At 40.7% G+C, this 19363-nt stretch overlaps 1 protein-coding gene across 2 annotated transcripts in view; it reads right to left on the bottom strand.

The window, feature by feature from the left end:
* LOC126299306 (mucolipin-3-like) overlaps window positions 1-19363 on the bottom strand; it is a 180953-nt gene that overhangs the window by 71340 nt on the left and 90250 nt on the right. For both annotated transcript variants that reach the window (XM_049991107.1, XM_049991106.1), the window contains one exon: window positions 11828-11924. In XM_049991107.1, coding sequence (XP_049847064.1) covers window positions 11828-11924 — 97 coding nt within the window. The remainder of the gene's footprint in view (window positions 1-11827; window positions 11925-19363) is intronic.

Genomic DNA, 19363 nt, shown 5'->3' with positions numbered 1-19363 from the left:
CCTGTGTCAGGGTAATTTGTCCAACACACTTCTTTCTGCCTCATGGGGGCTCCATGTCATGTACCTCATGTCGTCATCTCCCCTCCTCCCCCCCTGTAGGGCCAGCATAGTCCTCTGCTTTATGCAAATATACAAGTGTGTGTGCCCGCATGGCCAATGCTTAGAGAAAGAGGTGCCACCTGGAGAGAGATTCCAATCTAAATAACTTACCTTTATGAGAACACAAAAACTCTCATGCTGTACCTTAACAATGCTGCAGAGGCTAATCAAGAAATGGTCCCCATTGTTAAAAGAATTGACATCTGTAAATGTTTGGACACAGTATGGTGGCAGGATGTAAAAACTTATTCCATGAGTACTTCAAAGGTAAAGCTAAAGTCATTAAATGCTATGCATTGTGTTCCAAAATACATTGCCATATATAAACTTGCAAAAGAAAGATTTGTTTGTTATTTAACACTTTGCCCAACATAATTCTTATGGCAAAGAAATGTAATGAACAAATTGTAACAATAATTCTTAAAAAGGAAATTCAGTCTTAAAGCTTTGTTACACTTTTTGTTATTCATTGTATAAGACTAAGAAAAATTGGTATTCCATCAAAGGCCTTGCAATCAAAGAGTATGGAAACTGTTGCTGTTTCTGACAATGCAGTTACTAAAGGGTCATATTCAGCTTCAAAGGATTGTCTCACAAATTGTGTGACAAAGCTCTCAACATTTGTGATTTGTTAAAGATGCAGCATGTAGAGTAAATTCCTTGACAAACAAATAAAAAAAACTTTGTCAGTCTCTCATCCATGTATAGCTTATCATACAGTAATTATATTAGCAGTGATTTTCTTTTTTTTTTTTTTGCCCAAAGATTAACACCCTTTATTCTCTCAGTTACATAAATTATATTAAGGAATAAAGGAAGGTACACATACAGAGTAATAAAACTCTTGTTCATATCGACCATCTGAAACAATAATATTACAAATGAAGCATTTAAGTATACAAGGATATTTTCTAATGGCATTTCTTCTCCCCTGACAGCATACCTTATTTTGATAAAAACATCATTTAAAGTGCAAATTTTGAAACTCATTGGTGTAAAAGACAACAATGTATGTTATTAGTGAAATGCAGGTAATTGGTATTGTTACCCTAATGTTTTTACTGCAATTCTGAAGCATCTATCAGTACCTGTGACTGTTGAAAAAGCTGAGCTGCTTTTTCTGAACTGAAAATCATTTTTAAAAAGGCTTGATTTTCCATTATGAGTCAATAACAGTTACGTGGTTTGGTGGTGCTTTCAATAGAAAATGGGAAAGTAAACAAACAATGTTTGGATTTGGGGCCTATAGAACCAACATTCCCACCCTGAACATGTATAAGATTCATCATCAAAAATCAATGTGTTTTGTGTGATATCCCACTGATCTGTTTAGGCTCATTCTCCTTTTATGGAAACACAGTTAATCATTAGCAGTATCTTGCTATATTATTAAACTGGTTGTTTCTGATGTTGAATAAGGACAACTTCCTTTTTCAACAAGATCGGACACCCTCTCACTGGCGTCACCAAGTGTGTGAATATCTGAATGAAACTTTACTGAGCCATTGGCTTGGTCTTCAAATTGCCAGCAATTTACAACTTCTCAGCTGCCCTCAGTGGTAGCTGGATATGATGCCTTGTGACAACTTATAGCATGGTTTGATTAATGACAATGTTTATGCACCAACACTATCCCAAAGCTAGAAGATTTGAAGAACGAGATCCGTACAGCCCTAACACCAGTGACAATGGACACACAGTATGGAAGGAATTGAGTATTGACATGATATTGGTCGTGTCACTGATGGAGGATATAATGAACTTGAGAGATTTGTAAATGTGTGCCCCCTCAGTTTCATAGCCATAAAACTTTTATGTCTTACAGGTTAATAAATGTGCAGGTTCAAAATATGTTTATTCTTTTTGAAATACTGTGTATAAAGGAAATGCTTCAGGATTCTGGGGAAATGGAGAAGTTGATTTCTATGTTGAAATCTAAATAAATCCAGAACATGCATTTATGTAAAGAATGGAACGTCATTCAAACCAAAGGTGTACTTTTGTTCCAGGGACTTAGTGTTCATTGGGATGAAAGAGGGCGATGAAGGAAGCACGGGGGAAATTTTATTGGCCTCAGCTTACCTTCCTTACTAGGATAGTACTCCCCTTTCCTAGGAAGTGGGGAGATTGGCTGACAACTGCTCACAGCAGAATGAATAACTGTTGGTTGGTTGGTTGTGATGCCAATGCCCACAACTTGATGTGAGGAAGCAACACCTTACCTCCAGGAGAACTTTTGTACGTGCTCAAGCATCGTAGCATCCACATTCGTTCCTGAAAACACATCAAAGATCACTACAGAATGCTACAATGCCCTTGTGAGACTAGGGAAGAAACAGCATAAGCCTGTTGTGCATCTCTGGTCACTCAGGAATCTGGCAATGAACAAGCTGATAGGCTGGCCAGGACAGGAGAGACAAATCCATTAACTGGACTGGAATCTGTCCTAACCATCAGCAAGGCAATGGTAAAATCAAAACTACATGCTGGATCAGGAGGGACCATGTAGAATATTGCACTAGGACCCAAAACAAAAATCATGTCAAGTTAACAATGTCAGAGCCATGTTCTTAGACAAGTTCTGTAATCCTGGACTTGAACAGGAGGGATTAAACTCATGGTAAGACTAATGGCTGTCCATGGGAACTTTAAGAAGCACATAAACATGATGGGTATGGAGAATGAAGAGAGAGGGGGGGGGGGGGGTGAAACTAAATCACAGCTAATATTCCAATGCAAAGCATTGGAGGTCAGACAACACAGTATATCCAGGTCATTAAATCCTTCAGAAATTGTGTATACTAAGGAACTAGTTAAGTGTACTTGTTGGCTTAACTAGAATCATATGGAGCAAAATGCACAATGAACTCAGATTTGATGCACGCAATAATGGGCTAAGACCACTTGTTTTTGTCTCCCTGTGTAAATGAAATCAGACTGTAATAACAATGTAGGAAAAGACAGATTGCTACTTACCATAAAGAAGACACATCAAGTTGCAGACAGGCACAATTAAGAGACACTCACATACAGCTATCAGCCACAGCCTTTTGTCACACGCACACGCACATACTGCTTCACCACCCGAAAGATAGAAAGAAACCAAATTTTGAGAGAGATTATGATTGAAATAACCCTCCAGTTCGAGAAAGAAACCAAACAACAAAATGTTGGCATATTGCATCAGCACAAAACACTGTTGCTTAAAATGTTTCAGCAATCAGCAGAAATTTATTTCCACCCAGTTTTATCTCAGTCAAAGTGAATGAAATTAAGTTTATTGCATCAAAATATTAAAGCATTAAGAAGTAAAATTAATGAAGTACTTACTTGCATTGATGAGCTTTGTAATTACTCAGTTGACATAATCTGCCTCTGTCTCTAGATGTGTTAAGTGGTACAGGATTTGGATTAGCATCTCACCTTTGTAGAGTAAAAATTGCGAAAGAAGAAGTTGCCACATTCATCAGGAATCATCACAAATTTAAGAAAATGGACACTCCCTAAATTTTGTTTAGTGCAGCACATGGAAGAATGTATGACAGAAGCAGAATTTCTTAATACATCCTTCATAATAGTAAGTGTATACCACGCATCTCTAGGTAACTTTAACCTGTTCGTAAATCACCTTGAAGCTCCACTGGCCCATTTAACAGCCAAAAACAAGGAAATATTTGGTACTGGTGATTGTAATGTAGATTTTCTTAAAAACTCTTCCAATAAGAATTTATTACGGTCAGTTATACTACCATTCACTGTAGCTCCTACAGTAAACTTCAGAACTAGGGTTGGTAGTCCCTCACAAACAGCTCCTGATTAAGATCTTTTTTGAAATGCCCAATGAACAAAATTTACTGCAAAACTAAGAGTCAACGGCCTCTGACAGAAACACGCAGTTTCTTTTTCTTTTTTTTTTTTTTAATCTTAATAATGAACAGGACACAAAATCTACTAAATCTGAATTAGACAGTAGTCAGTAACCCAAAAAGTGATTATTTTAGGACACTCCTCAAAAACATGAACTGGTGTGAAATATACAGTGTTCACAATATGAATGAAATGTGTGACGCTTAGATTAACAAAGTCCTTACATTATTTGAAAACTGTTTTGCCCCAATACTAATCCAGATTAGACCAATGTATACATGGAAGTCCTGTATTACTCAAGGAACACACATATTGTGGCAAACACAAAGGAAACTATCTGTTATTCAAACGGCTCTAATGTTAATGCTACAACTTATTTATTACCAGACTTACTGCAAAATATTAAAAATATTATTAGGGACATCAAAGCAAATGCATTACGAGAAAAAGATAATCGCGTCAGATAGCAAAATAAAGGTAATATGGGATATAGTGAAGGAGGATACTGAGAACCAGACATGAAGAGGTGCAGACAGCATTAAGAATAAAGATACATTGGAAAAAGATGGGTGCAGTGTTGCAAAACTTTTTAAGAAGGATCACCCACAAAATTGTTTGAAGTCAAATGAAAAGTACAGAATTAAACTCTTGAGGCTGATCAGCTGTGCATCACTTGCTGTTGACTCGCCAACAATGACCACCCAATGCACAAAAACGGCCATCGAAAGACCATGTGCACTCTGCCACTCACCCTTAATAATACTCTGTGATGTCACACACTACTGAACCCAAGTCCATAATGACCACCACTCAAATTTAAAGCTAATTGCACATACATATAAGATACTGGAAAACAGAAAATTATTGCAGTCATTTTGCGACTTCTTATTAAAATAAGAACACATTATTCACATTCATGGCTGCTATCTATTGTTCACTTGTGTCAACAGTTCTGGTTGCCGTAAAATGCTGTATCTTTTCTCTCAATACCTGAAATACGAGAGGAGCAATGTCATGATCATCGTGGTCTTCCAGAACTGCCATACAAACTATATTTAGGAGTCATTCATACTTGTTTCTTCCGATGTTTTCTGTTGCATTTTCTCACAGTGCTGGCACTATCTGATGATTTCCTTTAACACGATGACATCCTTTACCAGAAGATATTAGTACATGTCTTCTGTGATTCTTTTCATCACGTGTGATATTTTGTCAGCTTCTGTCATATTCGGATTAGAGAAAACTGTGGCAAGGGCTAAAACATTTTGTATGCACGACTGTGTCATTAACCCATTATGTTCAGTGCAGTTCTTCAACTGTTGCTCTGTAAGCAGATTTTCTGCTGGTTTTCGGCAAATGTTTTCTTCAGTTCAGGCAGGGATCTGTCTCAGTTACTGGGCTTTTCTTCATTGTTCTCTAATCATTGATGGGCTATGCCATCTAAGTACACATTTGCCACACACATCATGTCATCCCATTTGTTGTATTTGTTGACTTGGCTGAATCCTTTACATCATTTCACAGGTTCCTGGCCAGTATCTTTGGAAAACACTAATGGATGCCTAATGTGCAGCTGACTTACTGCTCTTTTGGAATCCATCTTTCTCCTTGATATGTGTATCTTACGAATGATGTACTGCTTGCATTCTAGTTCTTGTCAGTGTAGGTGACAGCTTTTATGCTGTCCAATTCGAGCCACGATGATGTAGGTGTTTCGAATTGCCCTTCATCTTCACAAACTGTAACAGCCGAACCACCATCAAGTCCAAATCTGAAAGTCGGGTAATCCATGAAGTACAACTCATCAGGCAGTTTGTTATGAACCAACACAACAGGACTGACCTCCTGGATAGAGTCTACAGCTATTTATACAGAGTATAGAAATGCTGGTGAACCCGGAAATGCTTTGCAACAGCTAAATATGTATTGGAATTGGCTATACCTCCTAATCTCCTTCTCCTCCCCCCCCCCCCCTCCCTCTGTCCATCTCCTATCTCGTTCCCCCTCCCCTCCCCCCCTCCCTCTAGTCCATGAGCCTTGTTTACTGTTATTGCAAGGAAAACATTGAGTGGGAATTGACGTCACTTAATGTGAGTGGGGTAAATCAGTTGGGATCATTGGTATGTGAGGTGTAAGAGAGCCCTTTTCCAGTTGCTCGAGCTGCAAGAATAGAAGCTTCAATGACAGTATTTCATTGTGTTTTAATCTGTGAACAGGTAGGATTATGCAGTCATGAGTGATTTAGGTTCTGCAGTATTGTTTTAATTATAAGTCAGTAAATACAACTTTCCTGCTTTTTGTTAAAACTGACTGCAAGGAAGAAGAAGAAACAGCATAGTGTCGCGTACACAGTTTTTGTTTAAAATTATATACAAGGGGAAAGAATATAATTATAGGGAAAAAATTTGTCTAGTGGTTTAAATGTGCTACTACTGTAGTTAAAACTGATGGCGGTAAAGAAAACTTAAGTACATATTTTAACAGCACAGTACAGCATTTTCTTTCTCACACTTGGTTTTAACAGAAAACCTGTAAATTATTTAAAAGAATATACAGTCTATGTCTGTCAATATTTCTCAGAGTACTGTGTAAAAAATTGGAAGTAAATTGTTCAAGACCTTTGGGATTTTTGGTAACAGGTTAAATGTCGTCTTGTCTTTATATAGTAGTAGAGGTTACCAACATAAGAATTTTTGAGAAACTTCCAGAACTGATAAATACTAAATAAAAAATACGTCAGGGTGGTCAAATTTGAACCAGTGGCATCCAGCACAGAAAAAACAGTAAATATTTGCAATACTGTAAGTAGGGATGTGATCTTGGCACATTTACCTTAATCACCAAAAGCAAGCTGTACAGTTTTCCATTAGTATCACCAAAGTTATCCCATCACTAAATACAGATGGACTGCACTCAGTTGACTAAGGGACCGGTGCATGGCGTGGTGAAGGAGTAGTGCGACGAATGAAACATTCTCTGGTGGTAACGATAAAGTTTGTAAGATATTCTACCTGGTCATCACAACTAGGGAAATGATGTTCATCAAAGGATGCCAGAGAGGAGTAAAGCCTCCAGCAGTCGGCCTTAGAAAGCTGCCATTTGGGTATGCACGTATGTGGAGTAAAAGTCAGCAAATGGATAGCACACGGGAAATGGTCGCTCGAGTATGTGTCAGAGAGACTGGACCACTTGAGGCTATGAGCAACCTAGGCAGTGTAGAAGGATAGGTTCAAATGGCGAAAGGCATGGGTGCAGTCTGAAAAGAATGTGGGAGCTCCCATGTTAAGGCAGATGAGGTCAAGCTGATTGAGAAGGTCAGCCAAGAGGGCACCTCTCAGAGAGGTTCTGGGAGAACCCCAAAGGGAATGGTGTGCATTAAAGTCACCAAGCAGTAGAAAGGCGTGAGGTAGCTGCCCAATAAGCTAGAGGAAGTCTGCCCTGCTTACACTGAATGACGGAGGGCTGTAAAGACAAAGGGAAAAGGTAAAGTGAGGAAGGAAAAGGAAAACTGCAACAGCTTGAAAGTGGGTAGTCAGGAAGGTGGGTTTAGTATGAAAATCATCCCGTATGAGCAGCACAACTCCCCCATGAGGTGGAATTCCATCCTCGAGGGGGAGGATCTCAAAATGAACGGGGAAGAAATGCAAGAGCTCAAAGCAGTTATAAGGAAACTATTTTGTTTCCTGAAGGCAGAAAACAAGTGGATGCTGCAATAATAAGAGAAGCTGTAAATCCTCTGTTGGACCAATGGCTGCAAACATTCCATTGGAGGAGAGTCATGATGAGGAAAAAATGATGGGCTGTCACCTCGGCAGCTGTCGAGTGCCAGCCTTTGAAGACTCGCTGCTAGAGGGCACAGAGGCAGGAGGATCCTGCTCTGTGAGGTCTAAAGAAGCGTCGGCATTCATCTGCTATTGGCCTGCAAAGTCCAGGCTGAAAAGCAGTTGGTGGTGTGCACCGGTGACACAAAGGTTGGACGGGTGAGGGTATCATGTGGTGACAGCATCAAAAAGAATCTCCAAGTTGGAAAAGGGGATGACCATTTGCCTCCGTTTGACTTCTTCAAGCCTTTTTGGTTCACATAGGAAGACTCTGATGTTGGTTGGCTGGAGGGACATACAAAGTCTTCACGGGAGTATTCCATCTGTCTTTTCCCGCCTGCCAATTGTGTAGCTGGTGATATCGCCCCTTAAGGCGAAGGTCTGGTGGCTTGTTGCACAGCTGGATGAGGAGACAGTGATGCTACCATGACACTGGGCAATTTCACAACTGCAGTGCTGGATTTGAGGTTGCATGTCTGCGTGGTCCTATCCTTCATTGAGCGAGATGTAGCAAGAACAGTACTGTATGTGCCAAATGGTAGAATGTACAGCTTCCGACTGGCAAGCAACTTGAGAGTGACAGGGTAAGGCACTTTTTCTTTCACCTGGATCTCCTGGACAACCTGATCATTGATACACATGGGACAATTGTGGGAGGCGGCGGCATGGTCACCATTGCAGTTGATTCAGCACAGAGGAGGAGGCGGACCACCACCCTTGTGAGCATCCCTACCACAGGGTTACACATTTGGCTGTGTGTCGACAGGACAAAATAACGTTTTGCCATTCGTGCACCCAGGTCTGTCATTGAGTACACCATCGCAGGCGCTCCTGTCTGATGCAGCGTCAAGGGTAATCGCATCCATGGTCTCTGAGCTGATAGTTCATGCTGCTGCAAACATTGTCGAACTGTTCGTGCACATTGTCGTCGTCTTGCAAACGTCCCCATCTGTTGCCTCAGGTATCGAAACGTGGCTGCACGATCCGTTACAGTCATGCGGATAAGATGCCTGTCATCTCGACTGCTAGGGATACGAGGCCATTGGGATCCAGCATGACGTTCCGTAATACCCTCCTGAACCCACCAATTCCATATTCTGCTAACAGTCATTGGATCTCGACCAACGAGAGCAACAATGTCGCGATCCGATAAACCGCAATTGCAATAGGCTACAATCTGACCTTTATCAAAGTCGGGAACGTGATGGTATGCATTTCTCCTCCTCACATGAGGCATCACAACAACATTTCACCGGTCAGCTGCAGTTTGTGTATGAGAAATAAGTTGGAAACTTTCCTCATGTCAGCAAGTTGTAGGTGATGCCACCAGTGCCAACCTTGTGTGAATGCTGTGAAAAGCTAATCATTTGCATATCACAATATCTTCTTCCTGTCAGTTAAATTTCGCATCTGCAGCACGTCATATTCGTGGTGTAGCAATTTTAAAGGCCAGTAGTGTACTTTTTCATCACCCGATGGATGGCAATGACACCCTGATCAGAGAGGTATGTTTGGATTTCTGCCTCAGTCAGACTATCAGGCAGCCTAGTGTAAATGAAACCACAGGAAGAATTCAGCATTCGATGGGCCTTGACACGAATAGGACAGCCACAGAGGAGTGAACCTGCATACAGTTGTGCTTGAAAATCAAAAGTAATGAATAGGACAGCCACGAAGGAGTGAACCTGCAAACAGTTGTGCTTGAGAATCAGAAGTAATCTCCAAAAGCAAAGTGCCATAGCATAAAAGAAAGCAGGATTTCACAGGGCCAGCAACTGCATCAACACCTTTCTGAATAATAAACGGATTTACCATAGCGAAGGACTGACTGTCTTCAGTACTTGAAGTCACGAGGAACCTTGGTGCAGCAGGGAGGGTCTTTGAAATGTTAATCTCCTTCCATTTATGTTTCATAGCCACTGACTGTGAAGATGACTGGCTCATTGTGAGAAAATCCCCCACGATTGCCAGTGTCTCCGACGATGCACTCTTAACTGGGGTCCGCCTTTCAGGAAGGGGCTCACTGCTTTAGGTGATTGTTCACACATCAGGTCACAACTCCCAAACACATGAGAGAGGGACTAATTGGCAATTTGGGAAGGTAGCAGCTCAAGCAATCACTCCTCCCTGGGCCTGGCTTGTACCAGGGGGTATGTGCGAACGCCACCTGTTGACGTGGGGCTGGGAATTATGTGATACCCCATCACCTGTTACGCATCACACGTATGGGCCGACCTTCAGGAGTGCACAGGGAAGAAGAAGAAAAAGAGGATGCCAAAGCAGAGGAAGGATAGGAGAAGGTGAATAAGAAATAAAGAAGGACTGAAAAACAGTGGAAAGTATTCTGATACTGACTACAGAAATGCAGAATACATTTACAAAAATTGTCCAGACGTTTTCCCCAAGGGAGGGAAGGAAGAACTGCAAGAGGATAGACATGCAGCATGGAAGGGAAAAGATGCTGCAATGGTTGGGGCCCCGTGGTAGCCAAACACGAGTCTGGTGAAGAGCAGTGAGCCCCCTGGGGGTAATACTGTTGTATTCACCCATTATTCATCACCCTTCATACAGTCTTGACTTGGGCTATCCTATTTTCAGCTGTTTCCAAAACTTAAAGAACACTTCACTTTCAGTAGTGATGAAGCAGTGCAATCAGAGGTGAGGTTGTGACTCCACCAACATAGACAAACATTCAACAATAATGGTATCAACTAAGTGGTTTATCACTGGGAGAAATGTATACATCTACACTACTAATACCCCCCCCCCCCCCCTTTCTCCCACAAAATAAACAAACTTTATTTCTTGGTAGATAATAAGATGGGTGGCTACAACTTGACATAAATTGCTATGTGCTCTGTATGCTCTTGCATAACGATTTTCTTTATCATCGAATTTATTATTTATAAGGAGCTCACATAGTGCCTGGCTCCTATATTCTATAACAGGACTAAGCGAGCTTAGAGCTATACGATTTCTTTCTGGTTCTCCGATTTTTCTCGTCATTGATGTGGTCATTATTGTACGCTTAACCTATACTAAATACAGTCACATGACACTTTTTCCAGAAAGTAAATCAGATGGAAGCTCAACCAAATTCTTCCATAATCATCCCTTTATGTCTGCTTCCTGGTCCTTGCAATACAACTACAGGACATTACCATAAAACATAGCTGTTCATTTTACCACAGCCACAGCCCTTCTACCATCCTATGCAAGAAACCAGGGTTTGATTCATGGGCAGAAATGAAGTGTACAAACTTCATAACTGTTTCAAACTTAATTGAAGGTCTTCTAATACACCAGGGATAAACAAAAGTCATTTTCTAACATGTAATATTTCCACTTCTACCACATTTCTGCAAATGTTCTTTTGCCAGTCTCTACAGAGGCTGTAATTTCTTAGATCAAACAATATTCTTTTCCTTGTTTGTAAAAGATAAATGCACAATAATTTAGACAAAATGTCAGTAAGAATCACATTCAAGGTTGCAGTAGAACATACTATATTCTTCGTTGTTTTCTGTTTACTACAGTATGCGAATTTATCTACATGCAGCCTGTGCCTTTTGAAACGCTCACAAACACCTTCACAGTACACATTATGTTTGGTAACAATTATTGTTGGACATGTCAATACCTTCCAAACAATCACCAGATTTGCCTTAAGAATTTTCTTGTGAATAAAGTTATTAATTCTTTGCTTTTCTTTATTCTAAGGTTAATAAAACAGGCACACTGTTATCCAACAGCATAGTAATAATAGGAGCTTACTGGAAAGTGAAGTGACGCATTAAGTGTAAAAACCGAAATAATCAACGGTGTGATGAAGTAATGGATACTCCTCTGCTCTCTCAAACCTATCATTGTTATATATATATGTGTGTGTGTGTGTGTGTGTGTGTGTGTGTGTGTGTGTGTGTGAGAGAGAGAGAGAGAGAGAGAGAGAGAGAGAGAGAGAGAGAGAGAGAGAGAGAGAGAGAGAGAGACACTGCTTATTTTCAAAACTATGAATTATGGAAGTTTAAATCTTGACTCACCTATATATTCCACATCGCCCTTGCATGATAATCTGACAGCATCAGCATCCAGTGACAAAAGCATTTGACCATCATGATCTCTATTATCGAAGTCTATCTACAACATCAAGAAAAAGCAGAAAACAAACCCTGAAGGAGAACCATATTGTGGGAAAAACCATGATACTTCTATAACTTGTATTATGCAAAAACTTTTTCAATGGAGGAAACAGTTTCTTAAAAGAACATTAAACTATAATTTAAATGACATCACTTTCACCAGCAACTGTACTAGACGATATAATTCCCACAATTGCAGTTTTGACTTAATTCATTTTAAAATAGTTAAGTTATACCCAATAACAAAACATTGAAGTTAAACATTTCACAAAAAGCTTACGCATTTCATAGCATGTCCATGAAATAATCTGGATTGATAAAAATTTTGTAAATTTATGGTAAGATCTTATGGAACCAAACTGCTTAGGTCATCGGTCCCTAGGCTTACATACTACTTAAACTAACTTACACTGTGGACAAAACACACATGCACATGGCCAAGGAGGGACTTGAACCTCCGATGGCGTGAGCCGTGTGGACCGTGACAAGACTCCTCAGACCACGAGGCTGCCCTGCACGGCCTGGATTGATGTTGTTGTTGTTGTTGTTGTTGTTGTTGTTGTTGTCGTCTTCAGTCCTGAGATTGGTTTGATGCAGCTCTCCATGCTACTCTATCCTGTGCAAGCTTCTTCATCTCCCAGTACCTACTGCACCCTACATCTTTCTGAATCTGTTTAGTGTATTCATCTCTTGGTCTCCCTCTACGATTTTTACCCTCCACGCTGCCCTCCGATGCCAAATTTGTGATCCCTTGATTCCTCAAAACATGTCCTACCAGCCGATCCCTTCTTCTAGTCAAGTTGTGCCACAAACTTCTCTTCTCCCCAATCTAATTCAATACCTCCTCATTAGTTACATGATCTATCCACCTTATCTTCAGCATTCTTCTGTAGCACTACATTTCGAAAGCTTCTATTCTCTTCTTGTCCAAACTAGTTATCGTCCATGTTTCACTTCCATACATGGCTAAACTCCAAACAAATACTTTCAGAAACGACTTCCCAATACATAAATCTACAGGGTGTTTCAAAAATGACCGGTATGTTTGAAACGGCAATAAAAACTAAACAAGCAGCGATAGAAATACACCGTTTGTTGCAATATGCTTGGGGTTACAATTTTCAACAACAGACGGCGCTGAAAGTGATGTGAAAGATATAGAAGACAACGCAGTCTGTGGGTGCGCCATTCTGTATGTCGTCTTTCTGCTGTAAGCGTGTGCTGTGGACAACATGGTTTATTCCTTAGAACAGAGGATTTTTCTGGTGTTGGAATTCCACCGCGAGAACACAGTGTTGTTGCAACAAGACAAAGTTTTCAATGGAGGTTTAATGTGACCGAAAACCGATACAATAAAGGATCTGTTTGAAAAATTTCAATGGACTGGGAATGTGACGGATGAACGTGCTGGAAAGGTAGGGTGACCGCATACAGCAACCACAGAGGGCAACGCGCAGCTAGTGCAGCAGGTGATCCAACAGCGGCCTCAAGTTTCCGTTCGCCATGTTGCAGCTACGGTCCAAATGACGCCAACGTCCACGTATCGTCTCATGCGCCAGAGTTTACACCTCTATCCATACAAAATTCAAACGCGGCAACCCCTCAGCGCCGCTACCATTGCTGCACAAGAGACATTCACTAACGATATTGTGCACAGGATTGATGACGGCGATATGCATGTGGGCAGCATTTGGTTTACTGCCGAAGCTTATTTTTACCTGGACGGCTTCGTCAATAAACAGAACTGGCGCATATGGGGAACCGGAAAGCCCCATGTTGCAGTCCCATCGTCCCTGCATCCTCAAAAAGTACTGGTCTGGGCCGCCATTTCTTCCAAAGGAATCAATGGCCCATTTTTCAGATCTGAAACGATTACTGCCTCACGCTATCTGGACATTTTTCGTGAATTTGTGGCGGTACAAACTGCCTTAGACGACACTGCGAACACCTCGTGGTTTATGCAAGATGGTGCCCGGCCACATCGCACGGCCGACGTCTTTAATTTCCTGAATGAATATTTCGATGATCGTGTGATTGCTTTGGGCTATCCGAAACATACAAGAGGCGGCGTGGATTGGCCTCCCTATTCGCCAGACATGAACGCCTGTGACTTCTTTCTGTGGGGACACTAGAAACAATTTAACAGCTGAAGCAGTACATCTCATCTGCATATGAAGCCATTCCGCCAGACACGTTGTCAAAGGTTTCGGGTAATTTCATTCAGAGACTACGCAATATTATTGCTACGCATGGTGGATATGTGGAAAATATCGTACTATAGAGTTTCCCAGACCGCAGCGCCATCTGTTGTTGACAATTGTAACTACTGTAATTTCGAAATTTTGTCTGCCTGAAAATGTACTGTCGTCCCAAGCATATTGCAACAAACGGTGGAATTCTATCGCTGCTCGTTTAGTTTTTATTGCCGTTTCAAATATACCGGTCATTTTTGAAGCACCCTGTATATTCGATGTTAACAAATTTCTCTTCTTCAGAAACTCTTTCCTAGCCATTGCCAGTCCACATTTTATATCCGCTCTACTTCGACCATCACCAGTTATTTTACTTCCTAAATAGCAAAACTCCTTTACTACTTCAAGTGTCTCATTTCCTAATCTAATACCCTCAACATCACCTGACTAAATTCAACTACATTCCATTATCCTCGTTTTGCTTTTGTTGATGTTCATCTTATATCCTCCTTTCAAGACACTGTCCATTCCGTTCAAATGTTCTTCCAAGTCCTTTGCCGTCTCTGACAGAATTATAATGTCATCGGCGAACCTCAAAGTTTTTACTTCTTCTCCATGAATTTTAATACCTACTCGGAATTTTTCTTTTGTTTCCTTTACTGCTTGCTCAATATACAGATTGAATAACATTGGGGAGAGGCTACAACCCTGTTCACTCCCTTCCCAACCACTGCTTCCCTTTCATGTCCCTTGACTCTTATAACTGCCATCTGGTTTCTGTACAAATTGTAAATAGCCTTTCGCTCCCTGTATTTTACCCCTGCCACCTTCAGAATTTGAAAGAGAGTATTCCAGTCAACATTGTCAAAAACTTTCTCTAAGTCTACAAATGCTAGAAACGTAGGTTTGCCTTTTCTTAATCTTTCTTCTAAGATAAGTTGTAGGGTCAGTATTGTCTCACGTGTTCCAACATTTCTACGGAATCCAAACTGATCCTCCCCGAGGTCCGAATCTACCAGTTTTTCCATTCGTCTGTAAAGAATTCGCATTGGTATTTTGCAGCCGTGACTTATTAAACTGATTGTTCGGTAATTTTCACATCTGTCAGCACCTGCTTTCTTTGGGATTGGAATTATTATATTCTTCTTGAAGTCCGAGGGTATTTCGCCTGTCTCATACATCTTGCTCACCAGTTGGTAGAGTTTTGTCAGGACTGGCTCTCCCAAGGCCGTCAGTAGTTCCAATGGAATGTTGTCTACTCCGGGGGCCTTGTTTCAACTCAGGTCTTTCAGTGCTCTGTCAAACTCTTCACGCAGTATCTTATCTCCCATTTCGTCTTCATCTGCATCCTCTTCCATTTCCATAATATTGTCCTCAAGTACATCGCCCTTGTATAAACCTTCTATATACTCCTTCCACCTTTCTGCCTTCCCTTCTTTGCTTCGAACTGGGTTTCCATCTGAGCTCTTGATATTCATACACGTGGTTCTCTTCTCTCCAAAGGTCTCTTTAATTTTCCTGTAGGCAGTATGTATCTTACCCCTAGTGAGATAAGCTTCTGCATCCTTACATTTGTCCTCTAGCCATCCCTGCTTAGCCATTCTTCACTTCCTGTCGATCTTATTTTTGAGACGTTTGTATTCCTTTTTGCCTTCTTCATTCACTGCATTTTTATATTTTCTCCTTTCATCAATTAATTTCAATATTTCTTCTGTTACCCAAGGATTTCTAGCAGCCCTCGTCTTTTTACCTACTTTATCCTTTGCTGCCTTCACTACTTCATCCCTCAGAGCTACCCATTCTTCTTCTACTGTTGTTTCTTTCCGCCATTCTTGCCAATTGTTCCCTTATGCTCTCCTTGAAACTCTGTACAACCACTGGTTCTTTCAGCTTATCCAGATCCCATGTCATCAAATTCCCACCTTTTTGCAGTTTCTTCAGTTTTAATCTACAGGTCATAACCAATAGTTTGTGGTCAGAGTCCACATCTGCCCCTGGAAATGTCTTACAATTTAAAACCTGATACCTCAATCTCAGTCTTACCATTATATAATCTATCTGATACCTTGTAGTATCTCCAGGCTTCTTCCATGTATACAACCTTCTTGTATGATTCTTGAACTAAGTGTTAGCTATGATTAAGTTATGCTCTGTGCAAAATTCTTTCATTTCTTAGCCCCAATCCATATTCACCTACTATGTTTCCTTCTCTCCCTTTTCCTACCGACGAATTCCAGTCACCCATGACTATTAAATTTTCATCTCCCTTCACTACCTGAATAATTTTTTTTATCTCATCATACATTTCATCAATTTCTTCATCATCTGCAGAGCTAGTTGGCATATAAACTTGTACTACTGTAATAGGTGTGGGCTTTGTGTCTATCTTGGCCACAATAATGCGTTCACTATGCTGTTTGTAGTAGCTTACCCGCACACCTATTTTTTTATTCATTATTAAACCTACTCCCGCATTACCCCTATTTGATTTTGTATTTATAACCCTGTAATCACCTGACCAGAAGTCTTGTTCCTCCTGCCACCAAACTTCACTAATTCCCACTATATCTAACTTTAACCTATCCATTTCCTTTTTTAAATATTCTAACCTACCTGCCCGATTAAGGTATCTGACATTCCACGCTCCCATCCGTAGAACGCCAGTTTTCTTTCCCCTGATAACGACGTCCTCCTGAGTAGTGCTCGCCCGGAGATCCGAATGGGGGACTATTTTACCTCCAGAATATTTTACCCAAGAGGACGCCATCATCATTTATTCATACAGTAAAGCTGCATGTCCTCGGGAAAAATTACGGCTGTAGTTTCCCCTTGCTTTCAGCTGTTTGCAGCACCAGCACAGCAAGGCCGTTTTGGTTAATGTTGCAAGGCCAGATCAGTCAATCATCCAGACTGTTGCCCCTGCAACTACTGAAAAGGCTGCTACCCCTCTTCAGGAACCATATGTTTGTCTGGCCTCTCAACAGATACCCCTCCGTTGTGGTTGCACCTAAGGTACGGCCATCTGTATCGCCGAGGCACGCAAGCCTCCCAACCAACGGCAAGGTCCATGGTTCATGGGGGGCCTGGATTGATAACTGACAAAAAATACTGACATACTGAAAACACAGCAGTCGTTCACCTGTATAAAGCATCAGCATACAATACCTCATTACAAGAACATACCATAAAACAAATAGAAAAATAAAGCATTCTCACTTTCCCAGTTATCCAGTTCTGCAAGATTTACTTTCTTACTAATGTTTACATCAGCTATGGGCACATAAGCAATATTGTCAATTATCACTACAGATTGTTTCATAGAAGTGGTGTAAAACGTGTGCTTTTTGCATATGGAATGATTAACTTTACCGTTTAATATCGGTTGCATTTTAATCACTTGCAAACGACTTTAAAGTTGAAATTGCAATTGTGAAAATTATAATCAATAATACACTCAATGGTGAATGTGTCATTTAAAAAATTCAACAAGACTATAATCCTGAAACAATAAATTTGTGATTAAATAACAAATCATGTAAATGGACACAACAGAAAAATTTATATTTCAACCATTACATACAGATAAGTCAGGTTATAATGACATCATCAATAATTTCCAAATACAGTGTACTACTTAACATGAGTTTTACATATACTTTTGATGTTTAATGACTTACCTAAAGGTGTCAATTTTATTAAAACGTTCATCAGTAACTCTTTGAACTGGCCATCATCATCATCATAAACCCAGTTCCGTCCCCTTTCAGGAAATGAATGAATACTTTAACAATAATTCATCCGTTGAAGACTTTCTGCTTTATTTTAAACTCTACTATAACTTACCATTATATTTTCCTCATTTCAATAGTTAATCAACACACCATCTCTCAGTGATGATGCAGCAAGATAATGATGGAAAGGATTAGCTACAGCTTGTTCAAGAGATAGTTCTGTTATTTGCATGAATCAATTAAGAACTATGTGTGATTGTGGACTTTCTGGTATATTCAAATGATAAAATCTTCTCGGGCCATCAGCCAAGTGTTGGCGTCATCTTGTTGCAATGCTGTAGTGAGTTTCTATCTCATTATCCTCAGGCAACATGTTGGGATGGAATGTTCTGCATATCTACACAGCTGCTGGACCACTGATCTCTTCCAAGGGTGGGTCCATCACATCTCCTGAAGCAAAGGCCATGGCAATGGTGATGGTGAGGGAATGCAGCACCACATAATATGTAGAACACAACATCCCAACACTTCGCCTGAAGCTGGTGGGCACAAAACTCATTGAAAGATTTGTACAATACAACGTTACCACTTGGCTGAACAACTGCAAAGATTTTATGATTAAGAATTACATTGCAAAACTACAAGAGCTGCATTTAAAGCTAGTTTTTGTTGACACAAACTTCATTCTGCCATAAATAATATGCTCAAAGACACTGGTGGTAAATCTAGTTTTTGAAGTTACATCTACATCTACATTTATACTCCGCAAGCCCCCCCAACGGTTTGTGGCGGAGGGCACTTTACATGCCACTGTCATTACCTCTCTTTTCTGTTCCAGTCGCGTATGGTTCGCGGAAAGAACGGCAGCCGACTTGCCAGGGCATGAGCAGATGCGCTCAAGATCACAAGATACGGCCACCAGCACTGCAGTGAAAACACTGCACCCATCTGACACGGAGTGGTGTTCAATATGTTCTCCATGAACATACGCAAATCCTACGTGACCATCAGCCATTGGTGTAAACCACTTCATGGCCCCAGTACATTTCAAGAATCAAGAGGGAGTGATAGCGGAGAGCAGCACTGTTAACGGAGTCTTTAGGACCATGTGAAAGGTCCAAAAGAATCTGCGGCCTAGGTGTACACCATGGACGTGTACATGGTTGGTTAGTTGGTTGATTGATTTATTTGAAAAGGGGGAAAGGGGGGGGGGGGGACCGAACAGAGGTTATAGGTCCCTTGTTCCCAGTAAAACAAGTACACAAGGCACAAGGGAAGAAGGAAAGAAAAGGATACGCACAGCACAATAACAGGGGAAAGGAAGAACCAGAAGAATGACAGGAGGACAACCAACACTACTATGGACGAAACAGGAAAAGAAAATCACAAAGAGAAGCAAGAAAGAGGTAGGAGGAATAAAAACAAGAGGGCAGATGACGATGGCTGGCTGACCACGAGAATAAAAAGGAAAGCCAGCCACTCTGTGACACATTAAAACATCCTCCCTAAAGGCA

The sequence above is a fragment of the Schistocerca gregaria genome, chromosome X (assembly GCF_023897955.1).
Source record: "Schistocerca gregaria isolate iqSchGreg1 chromosome X, iqSchGreg1.2, whole genome shotgun sequence".
NCBI classification, from domain to species: domain Eukaryota; kingdom Metazoa; phylum Arthropoda; class Insecta; order Orthoptera; family Acrididae; genus Schistocerca; species Schistocerca gregaria.
This window is presented reverse-complemented; position numbering and strand designations above follow the sequence as displayed.